Source organism: Populus nigra, chromosome 16, assembly GCF_951802175.1.
Source record: "Populus nigra chromosome 16, ddPopNigr1.1, whole genome shotgun sequence".
NCBI lineage: Eukaryota > Viridiplantae > Streptophyta > Magnoliopsida > Malpighiales > Salicaceae > Populus > Populus nigra.
In genome coordinates this window covers 13,689,380-13,710,030 of record NC_084867.1, presented here as the reverse complement: position 1 = coordinate 13,710,030, position 20,651 = coordinate 13,689,380, and the positions used below count along the sequence as shown (strand labels likewise).

General features: G+C 32.4%; 2 protein-coding genes and 1 pseudogene across 2 annotated transcripts; all 3 read right to left on the bottom strand.

The window, feature by feature from the left end:
• Window positions 1-7,200: 7,200 nt before the first annotated feature.
• LOC133675550 (embryo-specific protein ATS3B-like) lies at window positions 7,201-9,118 on the bottom strand. Its single transcript, XM_062096968.1, has 3 exons — window positions 8,931-9,118; window positions 8,704-8,814; window positions 7,201-7,801 (listed from the first exon to the last, which is right to left on the bottom strand). The coding sequence occupies exons 1-3, from the start codon at window positions 9,060-9,062 to the stop codon at window positions 7,445-7,447; spliced, it is 600 nt and encodes a 199-aa protein (XP_061952952.1). The 5' UTR covers window positions 9,063-9,118; the 3' UTR covers window positions 7,201-7,444.
• A 3,435-nt stretch (window positions 9,119-12,553) lies between these two features.
• Window positions 12,554-14,477, bottom strand: LOC133675376 (alkane hydroxylase MAH1-like; annotated as a pseudogene).
• Window positions 14,478-17,674: 3,197 nt separating this feature from the next.
• Window positions 17,675-19,866, bottom strand: LOC133675086 (embryo-specific protein ATS3B-like). The gene is made up of 3 exons (XM_062096362.1): window positions 19,575-19,866; window positions 19,351-19,458; window positions 17,675-18,339 (listed from the first exon to the last, which is right to left on the bottom strand). Exons 1-3 carry the CDS (start codon window positions 19,707-19,709, stop codon window positions 18,016-18,018), a joined length of 567 nt encoding a protein of 188 aa, XP_061952346.1. The 5' UTR covers window positions 19,710-19,866; the 3' UTR covers window positions 17,675-18,015.
• Window positions 19,867-20,651: the final 785 nt, after the last annotated feature.

Genomic DNA, 20,651 nt, shown 5'->3' with positions numbered 1-20,651 from the left:
TGAACCTCTTCAACACAAGACTGTGAGCTGGTCTCCAGATTGCTTTGGTTCATAAACATAATCTGTTTTGCTCGGACTCAGGACCTCCTTATAACTTCTACTGTCTCGTTCCCTTACTGGGACAGATTGTTTGGCTTTGTGTTTTGTCTTTCCCAGCAGCTTCTTCTCAGTTACTTTCACAGATTTCTTAAATTGTCTTGCAATATTTTCCTTCAAGTTATACTGCCCAAACCTTAGGTCATTCATGCATTCAATGAGAACCTTATCGGAGAAATTGGACGCTATTGTTACTTACTAACCTTATTTTTAATTAGATTACTACTAACCCTAAAGTGAGCACATGGAATTCAAACAAACTTGGAAACCAAGTTATCAACTTCACACTATAGATTGATTTTGATGATAGTTAAGACCCATAAGACCGGTATTGACGCATGTAAAACAAATCTAGAAATTTGTAAAATAGCCACACTTGTTAAAAATAATGGGGTTTCATAAAAAAGAACATTTGCTGAAAGTTTTTGATTCTCCATGGAGAAGAATTAATGCAAGGCCGGAAACAAATCCATTCTCTACTTCACAGTCTGACGTGTAACATCTCCTCTTACTACGTATTATTGGGTAATTTCCTTCTTTAACACAAGATGAGCTTGAAAAACTTCACCATCACATGCAACCATATGTTGTCAGAATTCATAGCGAAACACATATTTTGTCTCTACTTGAAATTTTAATCCCTTTTCATGATTTTTACTAATTTTTCAAAAGTTATCCGCAACTAGAAACACGGCATTGATGTTTGATATCGAGATTCTGAGTTGTAAAGGGGACATATTACTTAGCAAAGCAAAGAGTACGTATCCGATTAGCATCTCACCATTGCAGTAGGAAATTTTTGTAGTTGTGAATCGAAATTCAAGCCAATAGCTTTTTGTGAATCGAAATTTTTGTAGTTGTCCTTCACTCATACTTTGGTTTGATTCTGGATTGAATTGATGAAGATTCTGTGGAGATCTATCTTTTCTATCATTATGGTTACATATAAAGATGTTGCTTCAGTACTGTTGTACCATTTGCTGATGCTGTGTTCTACTGACTGTTTATGGAGAGCTCATGAGGATTCATGGGCAGGACTTATGCTTTTTTGGCATGTACGAGGTAACCTGCAGATTCTTTCTTATAATCAGGTGTTGTTGATGGAGCTTCTTGCACTGAAGATGTCATGGAATGGGTGCTGATTCTGTTTTCTTTGTAATTCTGATGTCTTTTGGCTCTCTGCCTACTATATATTTTACATTCTTTTATAGTTCATTGTTGGCTATAGTCACCTTTGGTTTTCTTGAGGATTAGATTTTGACTAGATAAGAACTAGATTTATTAAATCATTTTAGTTGCGGATAATATGAAAGTTTAACCGAATTAATTAAGTTTTTTTTAAAAAAAATGATATATCAAGTACTAGTTCAGCCTGCCAAGTTTATTGAGTTTTACAACCATCATTGAAACTATATGAAAAATTGTAAAAGAGAATAGACTAACTCCTTTAATATTATAATAATTATTATTATTTAAAATATTTTTTATTTGAAAATATATTAAAATAATATTTTTTTTATTTTTTAAAATTTATTTTTAATATTATTACATCAAAACAAATATAAAAACACCAAAACAAATAATTTAAAACAAAAAAAAATAAATTTTTTAAAATATTTTTAAAATATAAAAACAAACAAACTCTAAATATATATTTCACATGATAGATGATTTACAACAAGTAAGAAATCCAAATAGATAACACATCAATTATCGTGCCGATATTGCATTAACTCAGATACAAGATTATAGCTCAACATAATTAAGCTATTAGCATTCTAAATTAATCCTGAAGATGATAGATTTTAGAAAATATCATGTTGGCATGATACTAAGTAAGATGATAGTTATTATGAACATTTACTGGCATGATCATGATGCTCTGATCATCTTCTTCTTTGTTGCTCTTGGATTGGGCATTGGATGAGTCGATCAATTTACAGTTTACCCTTAAATCTGTCCAATTTGATGGTTGTTGGTTTGTCTTCTATTATGAAGATGAAACTATAAGGAATGGAGGGTTTTGAACTTTGTTATCTCTTCTGATTTGGGTCTAACCCAGAAAGGAATTTTTACCACTAAGTTCTTAGCTCAGGAGTCATTAGATTCACTGGAATTTATCACTTTTTGTCTCAAATCACACTTCTTTTTTATAAGTAAAAATCTTTCAATTTTTTTAATCAGATAAATATCAAAACTAATTCAAATCAAAATCCAGCTCAATTTAAATTTTAGATTGCAAGTTTCATGAGTTACACGTTTGCCGGATGAATTTCGCTAGCTAGTACATACAAATTTAATAATGAATCTCGAAGAGCATCTTGGTACCTTTGGTTTTTTTTTTTTTTTTCGTCTTGAACGTCAGATGGTTGTCGCAATATTCTTGATTGTCACGTTTGTGTTTTCTAAGACGAAGTACTTTTATGGTTGTCGGTAGAAAACATGGACCGCCCATATTTGACACCTAAATACTCCCCACCGTTCAAACATTTCCAACGGTATCCTCTCTTCTTTCTTTTCACTCTTAAGAACATAAATTTCATCTGATTAAATTTTAATTTTACGATGTATGACTGACGTAAAATTAATTATAGAAATCGATTTTTTAAAAAAAATACGTTGATAAATGTCGGATGATCGGTGGGCTAGCTGGGCTAGCTAGGCTAGTGTGGTAAAAAGAACTTCAAATGATTGAAGAAACGTAACTGAAAGTCAGACAAAATTATAATATGAAAAAAGCTAGCTCAAGGACAGTCGTTGAAATCTAGCAAAACAATAGACTGGTTAGTGTATATATATATTTTTTTTAAGTTTAATATTGGTGTTCGGGTCAGCTTGCGCGTACTTTAACTAATTTTACAGATTCTGAAGTTAACAACCATCTAAGTCTCTAGTGATCATCATATGAGCAATCATCAATTAACTAGTAATTACAACATGATCACACTGCTAATTGCTATTAATCCAACACAAATCCACTCCCACACAAGCTTTAATTAATTAAGTAGCTAGTTCTAATCATAACATGATCGTATGGTCGTTGGTTTGCCACATATAACTCATAAAAGCACTGCCTTTTATTGTTTTATCTAGAAATGATTTTCTTTCACCTTTTATCATTTTGGGATTCTTCTGGTTGTTGAGGGGTTTCTTTTATATATAATAATCGAGTGGCTGTTGACTTTTGAAACCGTCCCCTGCATTTGTATGGCTGTTGACTTGGTGGTAGTTACCAGGAGAGAAAATGCTTGTACTTGGAGTCAAAAGAGTATAGTTATAAAACGACTTTAAAGTTCATCAGCTAAGAATTTGGATATATGTGATATGAATTAACTTAGGTTAATTTAAAAAAATTGTTTCACTTGAAATTTTTAAATTTTTTATTTTATTTTTCTTGTTTTTTAATGATTGTATATAGATTGATGGAATTTTTTTAATTTTTAATTTTGTTAGAATTTTTTGTTATTTAACTTTTTTTAATTTTGTATATATGAAACATAAAAATTATTTTTAAATAATAATAAAAATAAACAAAATAGTAGCCATCATAAATTAAAACAGCTAAGATAATAATTAAGATAAATAAATAGTTTTTAATATAAAATATTAATACCACGTACATACTCTTTAATGTGTTGATATTAACCTTGTATGATCATTTCACAAATAGCCATATAAAATTTAATTGGAAATTTGATTAAATTAATATAATTTAAATTATCTAATTGACATATATAAAATGAAATAAAATTAACTAGTTTGTGACAATTTAATATAATTTGTTGTGTATTTATAGATTTAAGAAATTAACATACATATATATATTCTTCATGATTTTGTATTGTTATGCCCTTTTCCTTTACTTTCTTATTAATTATTCGGATGAATATTCCTTTTGGATCTCTGGCCTTGGGGCCTTGTCGTTAGTGTCCAAACTTCCCTGCAATTTCAAAAGCAACAGAAATAAAACAAAGAAAAATCTTTTTTAAATGACAAAAAATTTCTCCAACATTGATTCGGTTGAAGAGAAGAGATCTCAGTCATTCAATCAAAAGAAAAAACGAAAAGAAGATGAACACTTTTGTTGGAGGAAATTTCTGTCTCCTCGGAGACCACCAATATGGCCAGAGTCAGCAAGAGCAGGAGAGACATGGTAGCTCTAAAATCTGCATTAACTATATAAAACTAATTGCAGCAAAGGCCTTATGACACCACTCGGATAAATATGTTTGTTTGTTTCTTGACTTGGAAATTCTAAAATCAGTTCATTATTTATTCTTGGCCTTCCATATTTTTGCTTAATTTGATTGTCTTTAGCTTGTTTTAAACTTTGTTCTTACAAAATCTTTGGAACCCCATTTCTGATATGCTACTATTATGAACTTGTTCTTTCGTGTTTAATGACTACCAACCAATTAAAGATTGGATCATATATAGAATCCTCTCAGAAAGAGTAAAAAAAGAAGAAGATATATATATACAAGTGAACTGGTTTTCTCTACGCTAACTGCTTTGTTATGTTCGTTTCCATGCAAAGTAAATGGTAAATTTTTTTTTTAATTATATCTATTTTTTATTTATTGTTTTTTTATAAACATATTTCATTCACAACCATTTCTCTTACGAGTTATGGTTTTTGGATGTGAACCAAGATGGATGGATTTTTTTTATGAAAATGCATGTTCGAATTAATAACTACTAAAAAGTAATGTAATAGTTTGTGAATAGTTAACCTCACTACTTTGTAATATGTTGTTTTTAATTTTTTTTAAGCTATATTTTTTTAAAATTTATTGTTTTTTTTCATGACATGTATAATATCGGGTTGAAAGAAAAATAAAATAACAATTTTTTCATCCATCCAAATTTTAATTTGAATTTATGGTTGGTGGTAAGATTGTTTCGTACTAGCTTTTTCCATGGGAAGCCAAGTCATGCCTATGTAATAATAATAATAATAATAATAATAATGTTTGGTTGCTCGAACAGCTAGCCATCCTGGTCGTACGGGCCAGGCACGAACAGCCTCACACTCACCTTCTTGGACGACTTATTTGGTTTGGTTGCTCTCGATTTTGACCGAGGACGATTAGAATTTAGTGTTTTCTTTTAAGAGTCCGTCCAATTATATGGTTGTTGGTTTGTCTTCCCATGAGAAGCAAGCTCGAGGAATGGGTACTTGTACCCCTTTTTCTTCACACTAACGTCCAAAATCTATGGTTGTTAACGGATAATTTATTTTCACTATGTTGTTGGTCAAATTATAATAAAATATTTAGATGGTGTTAATATTTTTTAATTCAAAAATAGATAAATTATACGAAGATTGACTTAATATATCTCAATTCACTTGATAAGTTTAAAAACAATTAGAATAACTAATAAAAATATAATTTGATTTAAAACAATTTTAAACGTGTATATTTTTTAATATTAAAATGACAAAATATTGAATTGATTTATGTTAGTCTAAGTTAATATATTAAATCTACGACTCGAATTATGAGACCATATAATCTCATAAATAGCAAATCTAAAAAGAATTATGAAGTTTAACTTTCAATCAACTCAATATATATATATATACACACACACACACACTTAAAACAAACCCAAGTTATCATATCGAACCCGTGATCCAGGTTATAAGATCGAGATAACTTTATAGAAATCAAATCGAAACAAATTACAAAATTGATATTTGAGAAAAAAAATCAATTAAAAAATAACACAAAAAATAACTTGAATCAACCCGGGTTAAACAACTAAGTAGTATTCTCAAGTCATAAGATTATGATAACCTAACAAAAATCAAAACAAAACAAGACAAATCATGGAGTGTAACCTCTAATCAACCAAATATTAAAGGATGGATTTGAGGGGAGTCAATTAAGGAAAAAAAATCAAGTCAGTCCATTAAAAAATAAAATCCAATGTTGAAGGACCCATGACTCGAGTCATAAAATCGAGATAATCTCGTAGAAAGAAAATAAACAAAACGATTCAATTTAACCTACCAAACTTGTGATCTTGATTATAAAACTGAGATAACCCCATAGAAATCAAATCAAAACAAATAATGGAGCTCAATTCTCAATCAAGTCAACATTGAATGATAAAATTGAAAAAAATCAATTAAAAAAAGTACACAAAAAATAACCCAAATCAACTCAGATTAACCCGTCAAGCACTATCCCTCGATAATGAGATTGAGATAACTTAATAAACAGCAAATCAAAACAAATCATAGAGCGTAATTTTCAATTAATTCAGTATTAAATGATAAAATTAGAGAGGAGTCAATTAAGAAAAGAAAAAAACCTGAGTCAACCAGGTTAACCAATCAAACCAGCGAGGCCGTGACCCACATCATAAGAGTGGGACAATCCAATAAAAAGTAAATCTAATCCCGAATGATGAAACTGAAAAAAAAACATTGATTGAGAAAAATCAAAGAAAAAAATAAAAAAAAATTATTTTAATGAATAGTATTTTATAAGAAAGAATACAGTAAAAGCATTACTTTTTTTTGTTAATTTATTAGACAAAGTACTCCGATAGTTGTTGGTAGAAAAGACGATTTATTTTTGGGTTTGAAACTATGTTTGGTTGTGTTTTGAAAGCGCGTTTGATATGAAAAAACATTAAATTAATATTTTTTTAATAATTTTAATATGCTAATAAAAAAATTATTTATTTTAATATATTTTTAAATAAAAAATATTTTTAAAAATTAACTCATACCACGATACAAAACAAACACATGAACCACCAAACCACCAAAATTTAAAATCAAGACCGACATTATATTAAGGAAAAAGATTGTTTTTTTCTTTTTTTTCATTTTAACTAGCTAGAGCATAAGGCGGTAGCATCAGATTTTATATATATATATCAACAACGCCTAGAAGTGCCCACAAGAAATTATAAATTTTTACTGTGTTTAGATTGAAAACGAAGATTAATTTGATTTTTTAAAATATTTTTCCATAATTTCGATATTTTCATATAAAAACATTTAGAGATATTTGAAATAGACATCAATGGACTCCTAATTACACCCTTACACTGCTAATTAATTGCTATTAAATTAACCAGCACAAATTCACTCGTAACAAAAGAGTTAATTAATTAACTAGTCACAATGACATTACACATAATTCATCAAAAAAAAAATTAAAAGTACATCAAACACAAGAAAAGGCTCCCCCTACATATTAATTATTTCAAGTACCATTACAATGGCCTTTTGGTACTGTTCAACAATCCAGAAATAGCGAACAATAGCAATAAACTAGCTAGAAACAGACTGTGATCATACTGCTGGAGGATGCTGTCGCCTCGCCTGTTAATAGGATAAAAATATGGAACTAGCAAGAATCCCTAGAATCAAGTGCAAAAACCATCCAGGAATAATCTGTAGCCGTAGTGCTGAAGAAGGAGGAGGGGCACTAGGAACGTGCTGGCACTTGTTAATTCCATACCATTCACCTTCAGGAACGGTGGTTGAATTGAAGAAAAACACGGCAGGAGTTGAAAATGAACCATAAATCTCCACGCTTTGTGGAATCCAACCAACTGTTCCATTTCTGTAGAAATAGACATAACATATCTCAAGTGAACATGATCCAGTTACCTGAAATGTGTTTGTCGAACATTGTTCGAATGTGATCGTAAATGGATTAACCAGCTTCGAATCATAAACCTGATGATTAACGCATCAAAAAAAGAAGAAGTAAAAGGATCAGATTATTAATTTGGAGTTAATTTTGTTGAATTTATTCTTGATCTCTCTAAAAAAATCATTTTGGTGCGTAATTAAGATTTGGCGACAAGTTCAGTTCTTCTGGAAATCAAGAAATTAATTCTTTTTGGAGCCATGCAAAGCCATGAACCGTCACTGTCATTCGTGGAGAAGTGTTCAACTTGATTATGGCATTTACAAGATAACATGGCGAACCATATTGGATATATATCATTAAATTCTGATATATTAATTTCTTTTCTAAAAAATCGAAAATAAAGCAAATTTAAGAACATAAAATATATCTGCTTGCAGAAACCTGATGACTACCCATTCATATAGAAGTGTATTAAATTATTATGGATGTACAACTGATTTTGTCTTTGATTTTATGACACATTAAAGGTCTATTTAATTATTGGTAGAAGAATTTATTGTTATTGAAATTTTTTTTATTTTTTTTAGAAAATGAAAATATATTTTCCTGACAAGACAAATTAATATATACTTTCTCAATATGTTTATTTTACGTTTAACATTTATGATAATAAACTAGTAAACATTTTCTTGTGTTCGGTAATTGAAACATAGATATATTTTCTAATGCTATCCTTTGTCAATGGAATTAATTACACGTATGCACCAGAAATATACCTATAAAATATTGGATATGCTTTTGGATTCTTTCTGGGGGGGAAAATCCCACCTTTAAGAGGGGGGAAACAAGTTTCGCTTCACAGGAAACACAATTTTCTTGCACAGAAAAATTGCCCCAGACATGTAAATATGATCAGAAAAAGTTTTTTTTTCTGAGTAACAAACAAGCGTAGCGTAAAAAAATCAGTTTTATAAATACAAGTTACCTGATTGCCAAAAGCATCACCGAAAATAATACTGATCTGATCAGTTGTATACTTGGGTGATAAACAGCTTGTCGAAATAACAACCGTGTAAGCACAGCTGCTCCCTACAGTCTTTAGAGAAAAACAGATAAAGAAAGAGAATTTTCTTAATAAGATACATGGAAATTTAAATATAACAAGAATACTATAAATAATTATAGTGGGATAATTAATTAGTGAGGAATTGCCTGCTGGATTAAACCGGGAGTGAAAGACTCGTGAACATGAGGCTGGAACTTGTTGATCTGTTGATCAGCTTTTGACAGAACAGCAAAAAAGAAGGCAAAGCAAAGCAGGAAAGTGCAATGGGCTCTCCTCATTTTTTCTTCAAACAAAGAAGACAGAAAGATAGATAGATGGGGGTTACAGTACCGAAAGCCTTAGCCGGGTATTTATAAAGAGATTGTAGGGTTTTTGGTGGAATGGTAGTTGCGCATAAGTGACAAATTTCCTATGAAAAACAAAAAAGAAAAACTTTTTCTTAGCTTGTACGATCATAGAAATTAAAAAATGTAAGATTTTCTTGCACGTGAGTTGAACATGGACTATCAGGTTCCAACAGGCAAGGAGTGGTGACCTGGGTCAAGAATTGGGCATGGTCAGAATTTAGTTTAGCTGGGTTTAATTAGACGTGGTTAATCATCTTGTATATATAGCCTGGTCAAGGCAGCCATGGATGATTTAAACAGAGTTTTGATCAATGAACGACGACACTTTCTTAAAGAAACCATGGCAGAACCGTAGGTTCGTGGCTTCTAGCTACAGTGATTTTCTTTCCCTTTTTTTGTTGATCATTCCCTGTCTTAATTTTTTTTTTCTTTTAACAATATTGATCATTCTTCTTCAACATTTGAAAAGTTTTACCGTTTCACCCTAGCTACCATGATTTTAGAGTTTTTCACTTTGACTAGTTGGTAAAAGCACTTCAAAAGTGCAACATCTTTCACCAAGCAGTCACATAGAAAATATTAGCACTTTATATGTTGTATATACGAGTGTGTGCGTGTAAACCTAATGAAAACATTGAATGAATAATTTCAATATTCAATCAACTACAAACTCTCAATTAAAATCTTTTTGTTATTGAAGTAGTGGTTATTTTTAAAATATTTTTTATTTAAAAATATATTGAAATAATATTTTTATTATTTTTTAAAATTTATTTTTAACATTAGCATATTAAAATAATTTAAAATATATAAAAAATAATTTTTAAAAAATACTTTTCAATACAAAAACAAACTATATATGAGTCTCTAGACTGCTTTTGTTCTCAATTGAGCATTTGAGCCTCTATAGCATCGAACATTGTTCAAGAACTTTTGCAATGAAATGGGCACCGATTTTTTTTAATAAAATCACACTGATTTATTTAATGAAAGGATTTCGTTGAACAAGAACGGCTAAAACAGTAAAAAAATTCTATTTGCAAAGATAAAATGACACATTTTGAAGTGTATTTAATGTTTTTCATTAGGAAATATGACGAATTTTGATAGAAAAAAACCCACATGATAATAGATCATGAAAAAAATTTGATAAATCGTTCCTTTTTGGATGAAATGGGAATTGTGTAATATTTTAGGGATCAGAATGATAATTTTCTTTTTCTTTCTAACTATTATTATTATTATTATTATTATTATACTTGAATTTTCTTACTTTTGGCACGAACATCGTTTTCCGAGATCCATTCCAATTGTCCGGATTTGACTCATCGCTAAGGCTTTGAATTTCAAGTAGAGCATGGTTGGAGATATTTTCGAAAATATATACAATAAACAAACTTTTTGTTAACATGTTTTACAAAATTAATAATCCTTAATTAATTCTATATTAAATGATTGCATGATTTTCTTGTGATTTGTATAATAAGAAGTTGAAGAATTAAAAATAAATTTATAAAGAACTAAAACTATTAGATAAGATAACCTTGATTGAAATAGATTTCGGGTTTAAGTTATGTTTCTGTTATCTCAATCTCGAGTCTCGGAACTTGAATCTAAATGTTTTATAAAATAATTTTGACTAATAAAGAGTTAATTTTTATCAAAATATTTTAGATTTAGATATATATTTGTTGTAAAATAATTATTTGACCTATAAAAAATTAGTTTTTTCTAACCTATTTTTTATTTGTTCAACTCATAAATGAAAAGTCTAAATAATCTTCTTTTAAAACTTGAATTGTTTTTATTTATACAAAAAATCAAGTTAATTTTGCTTTATAGCAGTAAATGAAGGCTAATAAATAAAAAAAGATTAATTTTAATTACCAGAATTAATTTTACATCAGTTTTGATTTCAAAATCAAATATAAAATGGTCCAATGAAAAGTGTTTCACAAGATTTTTACTCTTTTTCACCTCAATTTGTCCATATTACCTTCCTTAGTTTTAAGCTCTTTTTTTCCTTTATTTTACTTCTATTCTATAACTTAGTTTATGTTGTTGTAAGGAGATTTTAAATAATATTTACTTGAGTTTATGGATATTATTTAAAAATACAACTAAACAGTGTAATTTATTTTGTTTGTATCAAATTAAAAAAGAATAATAAAGCTTTAAGGATAAATAAAAAAATAATTATTGATAACAACACATTTTCATTTATTTTATATTTTAAGTGCTTTAATAAGTATATATTCTTAGCAATTTAGTTTATATTTATTTTTTGCAATTTCATTGTAGCATGCTTAATTTGTTTTAAAGTTTTAGTTTGATTATATATTTATGGTATTTACATTACCATATGTGTATGGTACAGTTTCAAGTCGGAATAGTATTTTTATATATCCATTATTAATATATAATCTAATAAATGAGCATTATATTTTTTTTATTCGAACAATAAAAAAATCCTTTACACTAATATTTCTATCGCCTGACCTGGCCTCCCGGAACGATGAGGCTTATTAGTTAAACAAACAGCAAAATAGATGGTGACTGACGTCCTTTTGAATTCAGACTGGTGGTGCGCATATGCAAATCGTCATCCCTGTGATTTGAATTTTGAACATATAAATTACAATTAACTTATCCAAACGTGGCAGTAATTCAAGCACACCCGCCATGCACATGGCTACATATGGTGTCAGGATTTGACACAAAGGAAGCTCACCCCTCTCGAGGACGAAGACATTTCTGGTAACGCCGTCCAGGCAATCAATCAACACTTGGCACGTCTTTTGGCAATCGACAAGAGAGACATCTTTTATCCAGTCACACCACAGCAATAGACATCTCTTGCTTAATTTTCCTTCTTCTGTTGCCTGTGCAAAAATACAAAATCACGGAGATTTTTCCTGAAAGCTTTCCGCCATGAAGATTTTGAGGTTCGTTTAATTAAAATTCTTCGCCCACCGAAGTCTACCGGTCTAAATAAAAGTGCATGAAGCAATATTACTCCTAACTGAAAAGATATATAGCATCCAAATGTTAAAGATTTCCTGCTTTCTGCTATGTTATAAATGGCATCATGTCAAGCTTGGACCACAGATTGAATAGCTCCATGCCAAGAAGCCCTGCTACCAGTTCTGCAACTTCAGCTAATGAATTGATGCACAGTATGATTCCTGCTAGTTGGTGGGATTGGTATGATTTTCAGATCAAAAGGCAGAATTTTCATGAATCTTTTAGTTTTGAAATGTATAACAAGAATCCCTTAATTATAACTTCTATTCAAGTAGTTTATGTACCTGCAGATGATTTAACCGAGTAACAAAATAGGGCACGGGCGCCTTGGTCAATCTTAGTATTACAGAGTCGGTTCTAACATGTCGATGGATTTAATCTCTATGTGCAAAAGATAACCTGATCATGAGAAAAGGAATGAAAACCAGTAGTTTAGTTAGAGAATGATCGTTGATGTACTCATCTCGAAAGGCAAAACACTTGCAATTGAACAGGTATGCGCTACATAGGAGTTCCATCCGTGAAGCCACAAAACTAAGCCATATTTCCTTGGTGAAGGATCAAGGAAATTTATTAAAGCCAAAATAATAGTAGGAATACATATGATAAGAACATGAGTGGCATTGGTTTCAAAAAGAAGAACAATAGTAGGACTGACTGCTGAGGATTAAAACTTGAAATCCCCATATATATTGGCATGGTTTCTTGATCAAGCCCATCTCTTAGGAAGCTTAACTTTCATGCCATGCTTCATGTGAAGAATAACGGACTGGCTAGGGATTACAGTATGTTAATCTACTACTTGAACCTGATAATTGTAGATTATAGCAGCTACAACTGCCTTCATTTGAGTGAAAGCCACATCCTTTCCACGACAAGTCCTAGGTCCTGCATTGAAAGAGATTTCTCTATAAGAAAAGGTCAAATAATAAGAGAGAGTACTTTCTCGCCTTATCAAATTAAGCCAAAAAGACGGGCTTTTCATGGAAGGCAGAATTCACAGCTGAGTGAATTTCTTCTCGGTATCAATGCACTACTTGTAAGATAGCTCATGTTTCATCCCTCCTCTACCTGTAATCCACCTTTCAGGCTTAAATTCGAAGCAATCGTCTCCCCATACTGAACTCATCCTTCCCATTGCATATAAAGAAAACACGATTTTCGTCTTTGGATTGACTCGGTGACCGCTTGGAAGGATGTCTTGTCTTAGAGGGGACTTGAATTCAGAATGAATCGGTGGGTAGAGCCTTAAAGATTCACACAACGCCCCATGTAGATAAACCAGCTTTTTTATCTCTTCTATGTCAATAGCCTCCGTTTTTCAGCTTCTTTTTCCGGTAGAGTTGTTTTCAGCTCTTCTCTAATCTTGGCGCCTGCTGCTGGATTCTTTGAGACAAGCCAGAAAAACCAAGACAGACATGAACTTACAGTGTCTCGTCCAGCAAGCATGAAAGTTACAATGGTTTCTCTTAGAAACTCATCATCTGATTTAAATCCCATATTATAATCTTCACTCATGTATGAAGTTAACAAATCAATACCTTCTCCATCCTCTTCCATTAATCTGTTTCCTTTGCTCAATTCTTCTCTCTTCATCGGGATAATTTCGGCTATTATGCGATCAAATGTTTCCCGAGCTTTCTTAAGTTTCTTCTCTTTTCCAATTCCTAGCCATCTTTGCAACCTCCAAGTGCTCTCTGGCAAAACATGTCGATAAAATATTGCTTCCATAGCATTATCCATAGCTTCCGAGAAAGCAACTTCTGGTAAATCAATAGAGAGGCATCCGGGGTCGAAGCCGGTCACAATGACGCATGTAGCATCAAAGGTGAATCTTTGGAACAAATCCTGCAAGTCCAGTGCTAGGCTTTGTTTATACACGTGCTCAAGGACTGGAATTAGGCCCCTTTCCACCTTATCTTGGATAGTCTTAACCAAGCGTTGGTAGAACAACCGATGATTGACCAATGCTTGAGCAACTCTCCTCTGGTTTTTCCACAAATCCCTGTCGGCATTGATTATCCCATCTCCCAGAATATCGAATCTTTTATTGAAATCGGACCCTTTTTCAAAATTGGAAAATTTTGAGTTCATTATGTAGTGTGTGTTGGCTGGATCAGCCGTGACCAACATGTCCATGTCACCAAACCAAGGGCCTTTGAATTGGAAAGTACACTTGCTTTGCTCTAAAACATCTGTGACCCAGTCATGAAACCGGTGGACTTGGAAGAGGAGGCCAGGCAGCATGCCAATGAGTGGCCAGTTCTTTGGAAGGCCATTATTTTTTCTTAAGCAAAAGATCAGGCTAAGAAAGCAAATGTGAATCGGTTAAAAACTAGTTTGGATTGAGAGACGACGATAGAAATATAAAATAAATTTATTTTTAGTATAATTTTGGAATGAGTTTATATCTTTTCAAAACATAAAAAAATATAGGAACATATTTTCTCTGTCCTATTATTTCTATTTTCTTTATCTCAGAACCAAACGTTGTCTGAAGGATGAGATGATATTTAGAAATGAAGATAAACCAATCATCCTTTTAGTTAGCTCAAACACAAGGAAATAAATGAATAAGTTGCATTGTATTTTTATTTTATTTTTTTTATTACTAGAGGAATATTGTCTTAAAACGCCAAATGAAGGCTGGAAGAAGGAAATACACATCTGCAAAGGCACGCAGATATAGTAAGAGAAACAAGGCGAAGGAGAACAGCCCTAGTATGCAGGAATGCCTCCACACAGAAACAGAGTTGCCAAACTAAACTACCAAGCTGAACAATCAAACTATCACTGACTATTTTAAAAAAACAAAAGAGGTCTTTAGACCAAGCACCTGCTAAACCAGCCATTGCCTCTATGGAATGCAAAACAAACAAGCCCTGACTAAATAACAGACCATCTCCATCAAGATCCATAAACAGAACTAAGACAAAGGAAGACCCACAAATTATCTGGTTGATTCAGATTCAAGCAACACATTCACTTGTTCTGCGCGCTCCCTGTTTAGCCAGGTGATCTGCCATGTGATTACTCTCATGATAAGAGTGGGTGAAAGTGATTGAGCCAAAACATGAAGCCAATCTCTCAACTAAGGAGAAGAGTTTATGGTGCAGCCAAGGTTTGTTACGAGGATTATTCATCCAGCTAATAACATTGACAGAGTCAGATTAAATAATAATATGCTTGTAATGTAAGATACAATTAGAAGCTAAGAATTCAATAGCTTTGACAACAGTTATCAACTCGGCTACATTGAAGTCTAAAATTCCAGCCGACAAAGGGAAAATACGAACAAGTTGCATTGTATGTACGCTTCAAATCCGGTTTTAATTCGGGCCCTTGTCCTTTCAATTTCTTAAAACAGGGTCTTAGCAGAGGGATCTTCACTAGCCATCTTACCCTGGGCCTATTAATGCGGGCCTAATTGTAGCTTGAGAAAAAGAATGAAGAACAGCTAGACTTTTGCAAAATGAAAAATTGGTGCATAATTAAAAAATATATATAGAAAATTTGGTGAATGAAAATAGAAATTTCAATGTAAACTCTTGGTGATTAAATCAAACACTCAAGTTTATCAAATCTCCCAAGTTCTTTTATTTTATTCACGAAGAGATTTTTCTATTTTATTTTTTCCCTTCTGTATATAATATTTAATTTTTGAAATTTCAACCTTGTTGATGAGTGTGTGTTGTACTGTACGGGGTTTGCCAAAATCTCCATGATTTTGTGAGAAATCTCAAACCCTTGATCAGAATCTCTTTACATGAATTTTACCTTTAAATAAAACAAAAAAAAAAACCAAGGCATGGGTTAGTGAATACACACACACCTGATGATTTTTTTTTAATAAAACAAATTCAAATCTTAATGATCACCAATAATTTATTATTATTATTATTATTATTATTATTATTATTATTATAAATAAAGGAGTTCTATCCTCGTCGTGTAGCCATTCAAGTTACAGTTAGATATCATTGATTGTTTATACAGACAAGCGGATAGCAGTTGGCCCCAAAAAAAAATATCAGCCACAATTAGTGCGGGGTCCCCTACGTCTCAAAAACATAATTTTGCCGTACATGATGGTGGAGTAACAGATTCCCTTCAGCAAGAGTGGAACTTTAGGCTTTCCATTAGCTTGGAGAACAATTTTTCTACTGGAATAAATGGATGATAGGATCATTCTGACAAGAGGAGTAAATGGGCTGAGATACCACATGAGAGAAGAAAGAAAGATGTTTAGTGTTGTGGCTAATGTGCAATAATTAATATGGCCGAGTCTATAGATGAATAACTTGTTAATTACGCAGTTTATTTTGCGTTTAAGTGTTGGTTTGAAAATTTCATGTTTAAATTCTATGGTTTCTTCAACGTCTGTTGTGTGGCCTAACCCCTCGTGTAAGGAACTATGAGCAATTCCTGCTTAGTGCTTAGTGCTTAGTGCTTAGTGCTTACTTATTATCAAGATGAAAGAGCCCGCCACTATTTGCTTTGTACTTTTAGCATGCAACTTTATGCAGTATATTTTGAACTCTTTGTCAATATTATCAAAGATGAAAGAGTCTGCCACTTCGTGATCTTCATTTGAGACAACGGAAAAACAGTAATAGAGAGGGAAGGAGAAAGGAAATGTGGAAATGGGGTGTTACGTACAGAGAAACGTTGTCTAGCCATCTCTTGGTGAGGTGGTGGCATAAATGGCAAATTGACAATATCAAAAGGACGCAGAGAGAGTGGAATTTTGGAAGGGAGGGACTGCTACTGGTTCCTTCGCAAGAGGCAACGAGCCATTGCAGGCAGGTCTAGGGATGCTGAACACGGTACTTGGCAGATCCAGGCCCACCTAAAGCAAAAGATTTTGTTTGGCAAGCTGTGAGAATTACTCTTCCTAGACAAGCTGATATTTTTAGAAACATCAGTCATCATCAACCACGCAGGTTCCTGCGTGTGCTCTACAGATTTAAGACGTGTAACATTTGCTCTTCTTTTGTGACCACGCACGGGAAACATGGATTGCTAGTGCGTTGGGATGTACACCAGAAAGGGTTGGCTCCGTCAATTTTGAAAGGCTAGCTAGATGTCATTGTGTTATGCAAGGAACACAGATAAATCCTAAACGAGCAGTGTGCTCTTTCTCCAGAACCTAAAATGAGTGGCAGGGAGCAAAGCATGTCTAACCATTCCACCTTAGGTGGACCGGTCGGAACTCTCGGGTGGCCAACAGGGACTCCCAGGGAAGATTGGAACCGACGATGCCCCAAATTTCTAGGTGGCAATACAGTCCCTCAACTCTCTGTGGTGGTCAAATTGGTCCCTAACACCAACACTAACAACTAACCTTTCCACCTGTTGAAAAGACCTGTATGTGTCGTTGGTACAGACTACATAGAAGACAGCAGACTACACCTTCAACAAACAGTCCAACTGTACGAACAGCTTCTTCGGCTCCAACCTTGAAGATCAAGATAGCTTAACTGTTTCGATAAAAACGTAAAAGAAAAGAGGGAAAAAGATGGCTCAACTGTATTATTATTATTATGTGATTCATAAGCACCCATACAGACAACAATGGGTTAAAAACACAATCTAACAGCTACACAGTCACAAGATGGTTTTCAAAGAGTTTTGCTTATGGTCCAATCTACACTGGCTATTGTTCTCAAACCAATGGGAATCCACTTATAATGATAGTAACCAGTTAATTACAACTTCACACCATATTAGAACTATTGAAATGGTTTACAACATTTCAAAGTGCTAATATTTTGCCAGTCTTCTGCAGCATGCTGGTGAGAATAGGTTGCTAGCAAAAGTCCCAGCAACTACCAATGTGCTGCTTGTAACTCGTCTTGTATTAGAATATGAAACTAGCAAGAACTGCAAGAATCACGAACATAAACCATTTTGGAATTTGTTGCTGAAGCGCAGAAGAGGCATTCTGGCACAAATTAAAGCCATACCAAACATCTCTGGGGATGAAGGTATTGTAAGTAAAGGTAACAGTCCTCGAATAATAACCAGAAATCTGCACAGTGTCAGGCTTCCAACCATCTCGTCCACTTCTGTAGAGATAGACATAACATATCTGATATGCACATGGTCCAGATATCTGAAATGTATCGGAGGAACACCGTTCAAATGTTCCTGTTGATGGATCATCCAACCTTGGTGTATAAATCTGAAAAATAAATTAAAAAGGCAAGCTTATAAATCAAATAATTTGGAACCATTCTCGAACTTCTTGCTATCAGCAACAGTTTTTCACCGAAAATATACCAAAAGTTCAATACACACCGCGAAACCAAAATGTAACACGCACCACTTACAACGCCATGGATAAGAAAGTTCCAAGGGAAAGAATGAACCTTTCAGCTCATTTAGAATCGGAGGGTATTGGGGGATATACCATAACTCTTAATAACTCTATCCCCTCTACATAGAAAAAATTTCCAAAACCCCAAATTGAATAGGTAGAGAGGAAGATAATTAACTGGACGTAATTTTCACATACTTTTCCAATATTACCTTGGTAATTCCCTCCATCCTCTAGTATTATGAACAAATACAACCATGCCTTTGATTCTTTTGTTGTTGTTTTTTTCCTGAGCACCCTCCAATTCTAATTAAATCTTCCTTTTCACTCTCCTCTGCCCTCACATGCATACACATACCCAGTACTTGCCCTCCTATTCAATATCTTCCCTTTCCTTTCCTCCCCTTCAAACACATTGTTTGCCGTTTTATTCTATTTGTAAATATACTTGCAAACGCGATATTGTAGAGGAACACAGTCCTCCTACTGCTCATTCTCAATCCCCCGCTACTAATATTCTTAATTTCTCAAGAAACCATTTAGCTAGTAGTAGTCTTAGCAAGTAATATTCCTCTTAAAAACAAGAAATTAGTTCCCACCCCCTTACACTTCCAAGGCTCAGCCACTCACAAGTCATTACTAATACATTTTTTATCAAAAGGTCAACTTGATCATAAATTCTAGGTTTTAAAAGATAAATTAACAAAAAAAAATGTCCTTTAATTAACAAAAACCAGTATTGATGATTATCACAGACAACATTCTACGACATTAAACAAAAATATCTAGAATTAAGAATTAATCAACAATAAAGGGTTTGTCTTGAATCCTACAAAAAGAAAATCTCCACCTCATAAAATCAGTTCAAGACCAAACCTGATTGCCATAAGCATCACCAAAAGAAATACCGATCTGATCACGAGTATATCTTGGAGAGGAACAGCTTGTTGTGATAAGCACCGTGTAGTAACAGCTCCCTGCATTCTTTAAACAAACAAAAAAAAGGAATTTCAACTTCTCATATTCTAAAAAGAAATGGAAATTATTCCAAGCAATTGTGAATATAGAAAGAATCAATTAGTGGGGAACATATTAATTACCTGGACTAAACTGAGATTGAAAGACTCAAGCGGTTGAGGCTGGAGGTGGCTGATTATTGATTGATCAGCTTGTGACAGGCCAAGAACCAAAAAGAAGGCAAAGTAAGAGAGGAGAGAATGATGGGAGTTTCTCATTTTGGCTAAGAAAGCGCTCAGAGGGAGAGGGGGAGAGACGTGGGGTCAAAAGAGAGAACACAGGCTAGAATTTATCTATAGAGTTTTGTAGGTATTGACATAAAAGACAAAACGGAAAGTAGGTGTCTTTCTATTTGACAACATCGACAAGCTTTGTTTAATGATAGGATTTGCTGCTACAGATTTCTTGCATATGAAGGATTCGTTAGGGAATGTGTTCAACAGCCCAAACCGGTTCGAAAATTATCTGGTTAAATAAATAAAGAGAAAAACATAAAATAAAATGGTTTTGGCGTGAATTTCATGATACATGTTTTTTTTATCACCTCCATCTATTTTATTCCCTATTATTTCTATATTTTTATTTCAATAACAATTAAAATAGTGTTTGATTACTCTCAAAACAAAAATGAAAAAAAATACATATTCCATGTACTTCTTTATTGTTTTAAAGATATATAAATTTATTCTAAAAATATTTATTTTATGTATTTATCTCTTTAACTTAACGTGTTTTTATCTCTTATGTATTTGTCATTTTTATTCTGGAACACTGGAAAAAAAAAGATTTTTTTAAGCTTATAAATAGTGTTTAGCTATATTAGTTGTTTCTTTTAAAAATAAAAATAAAACAATTAGATGTTCTTGAACATCAAAATATGAAAATACATTTGATATTAAAATTGTAAATAAGTAAATATATTGTATATACTATTTCCAGCTATTTTATAGCAGTGTTTTATAATGTACAATACATTATTTAGGATTATTTATATTTTTAGCAATTATAGATTAAATTATTTATTTTTAAAATTTCAAATATTTTATGAAGAAAAATATTTAGAAAGAATTTTCCAAATAAAAGAAAAAAATTGTTGTGCTGGCAATTGTGCCTAGTTATCATCTTATTGGGCTGTGCTCTTATTTTAGTCCATGAATTAT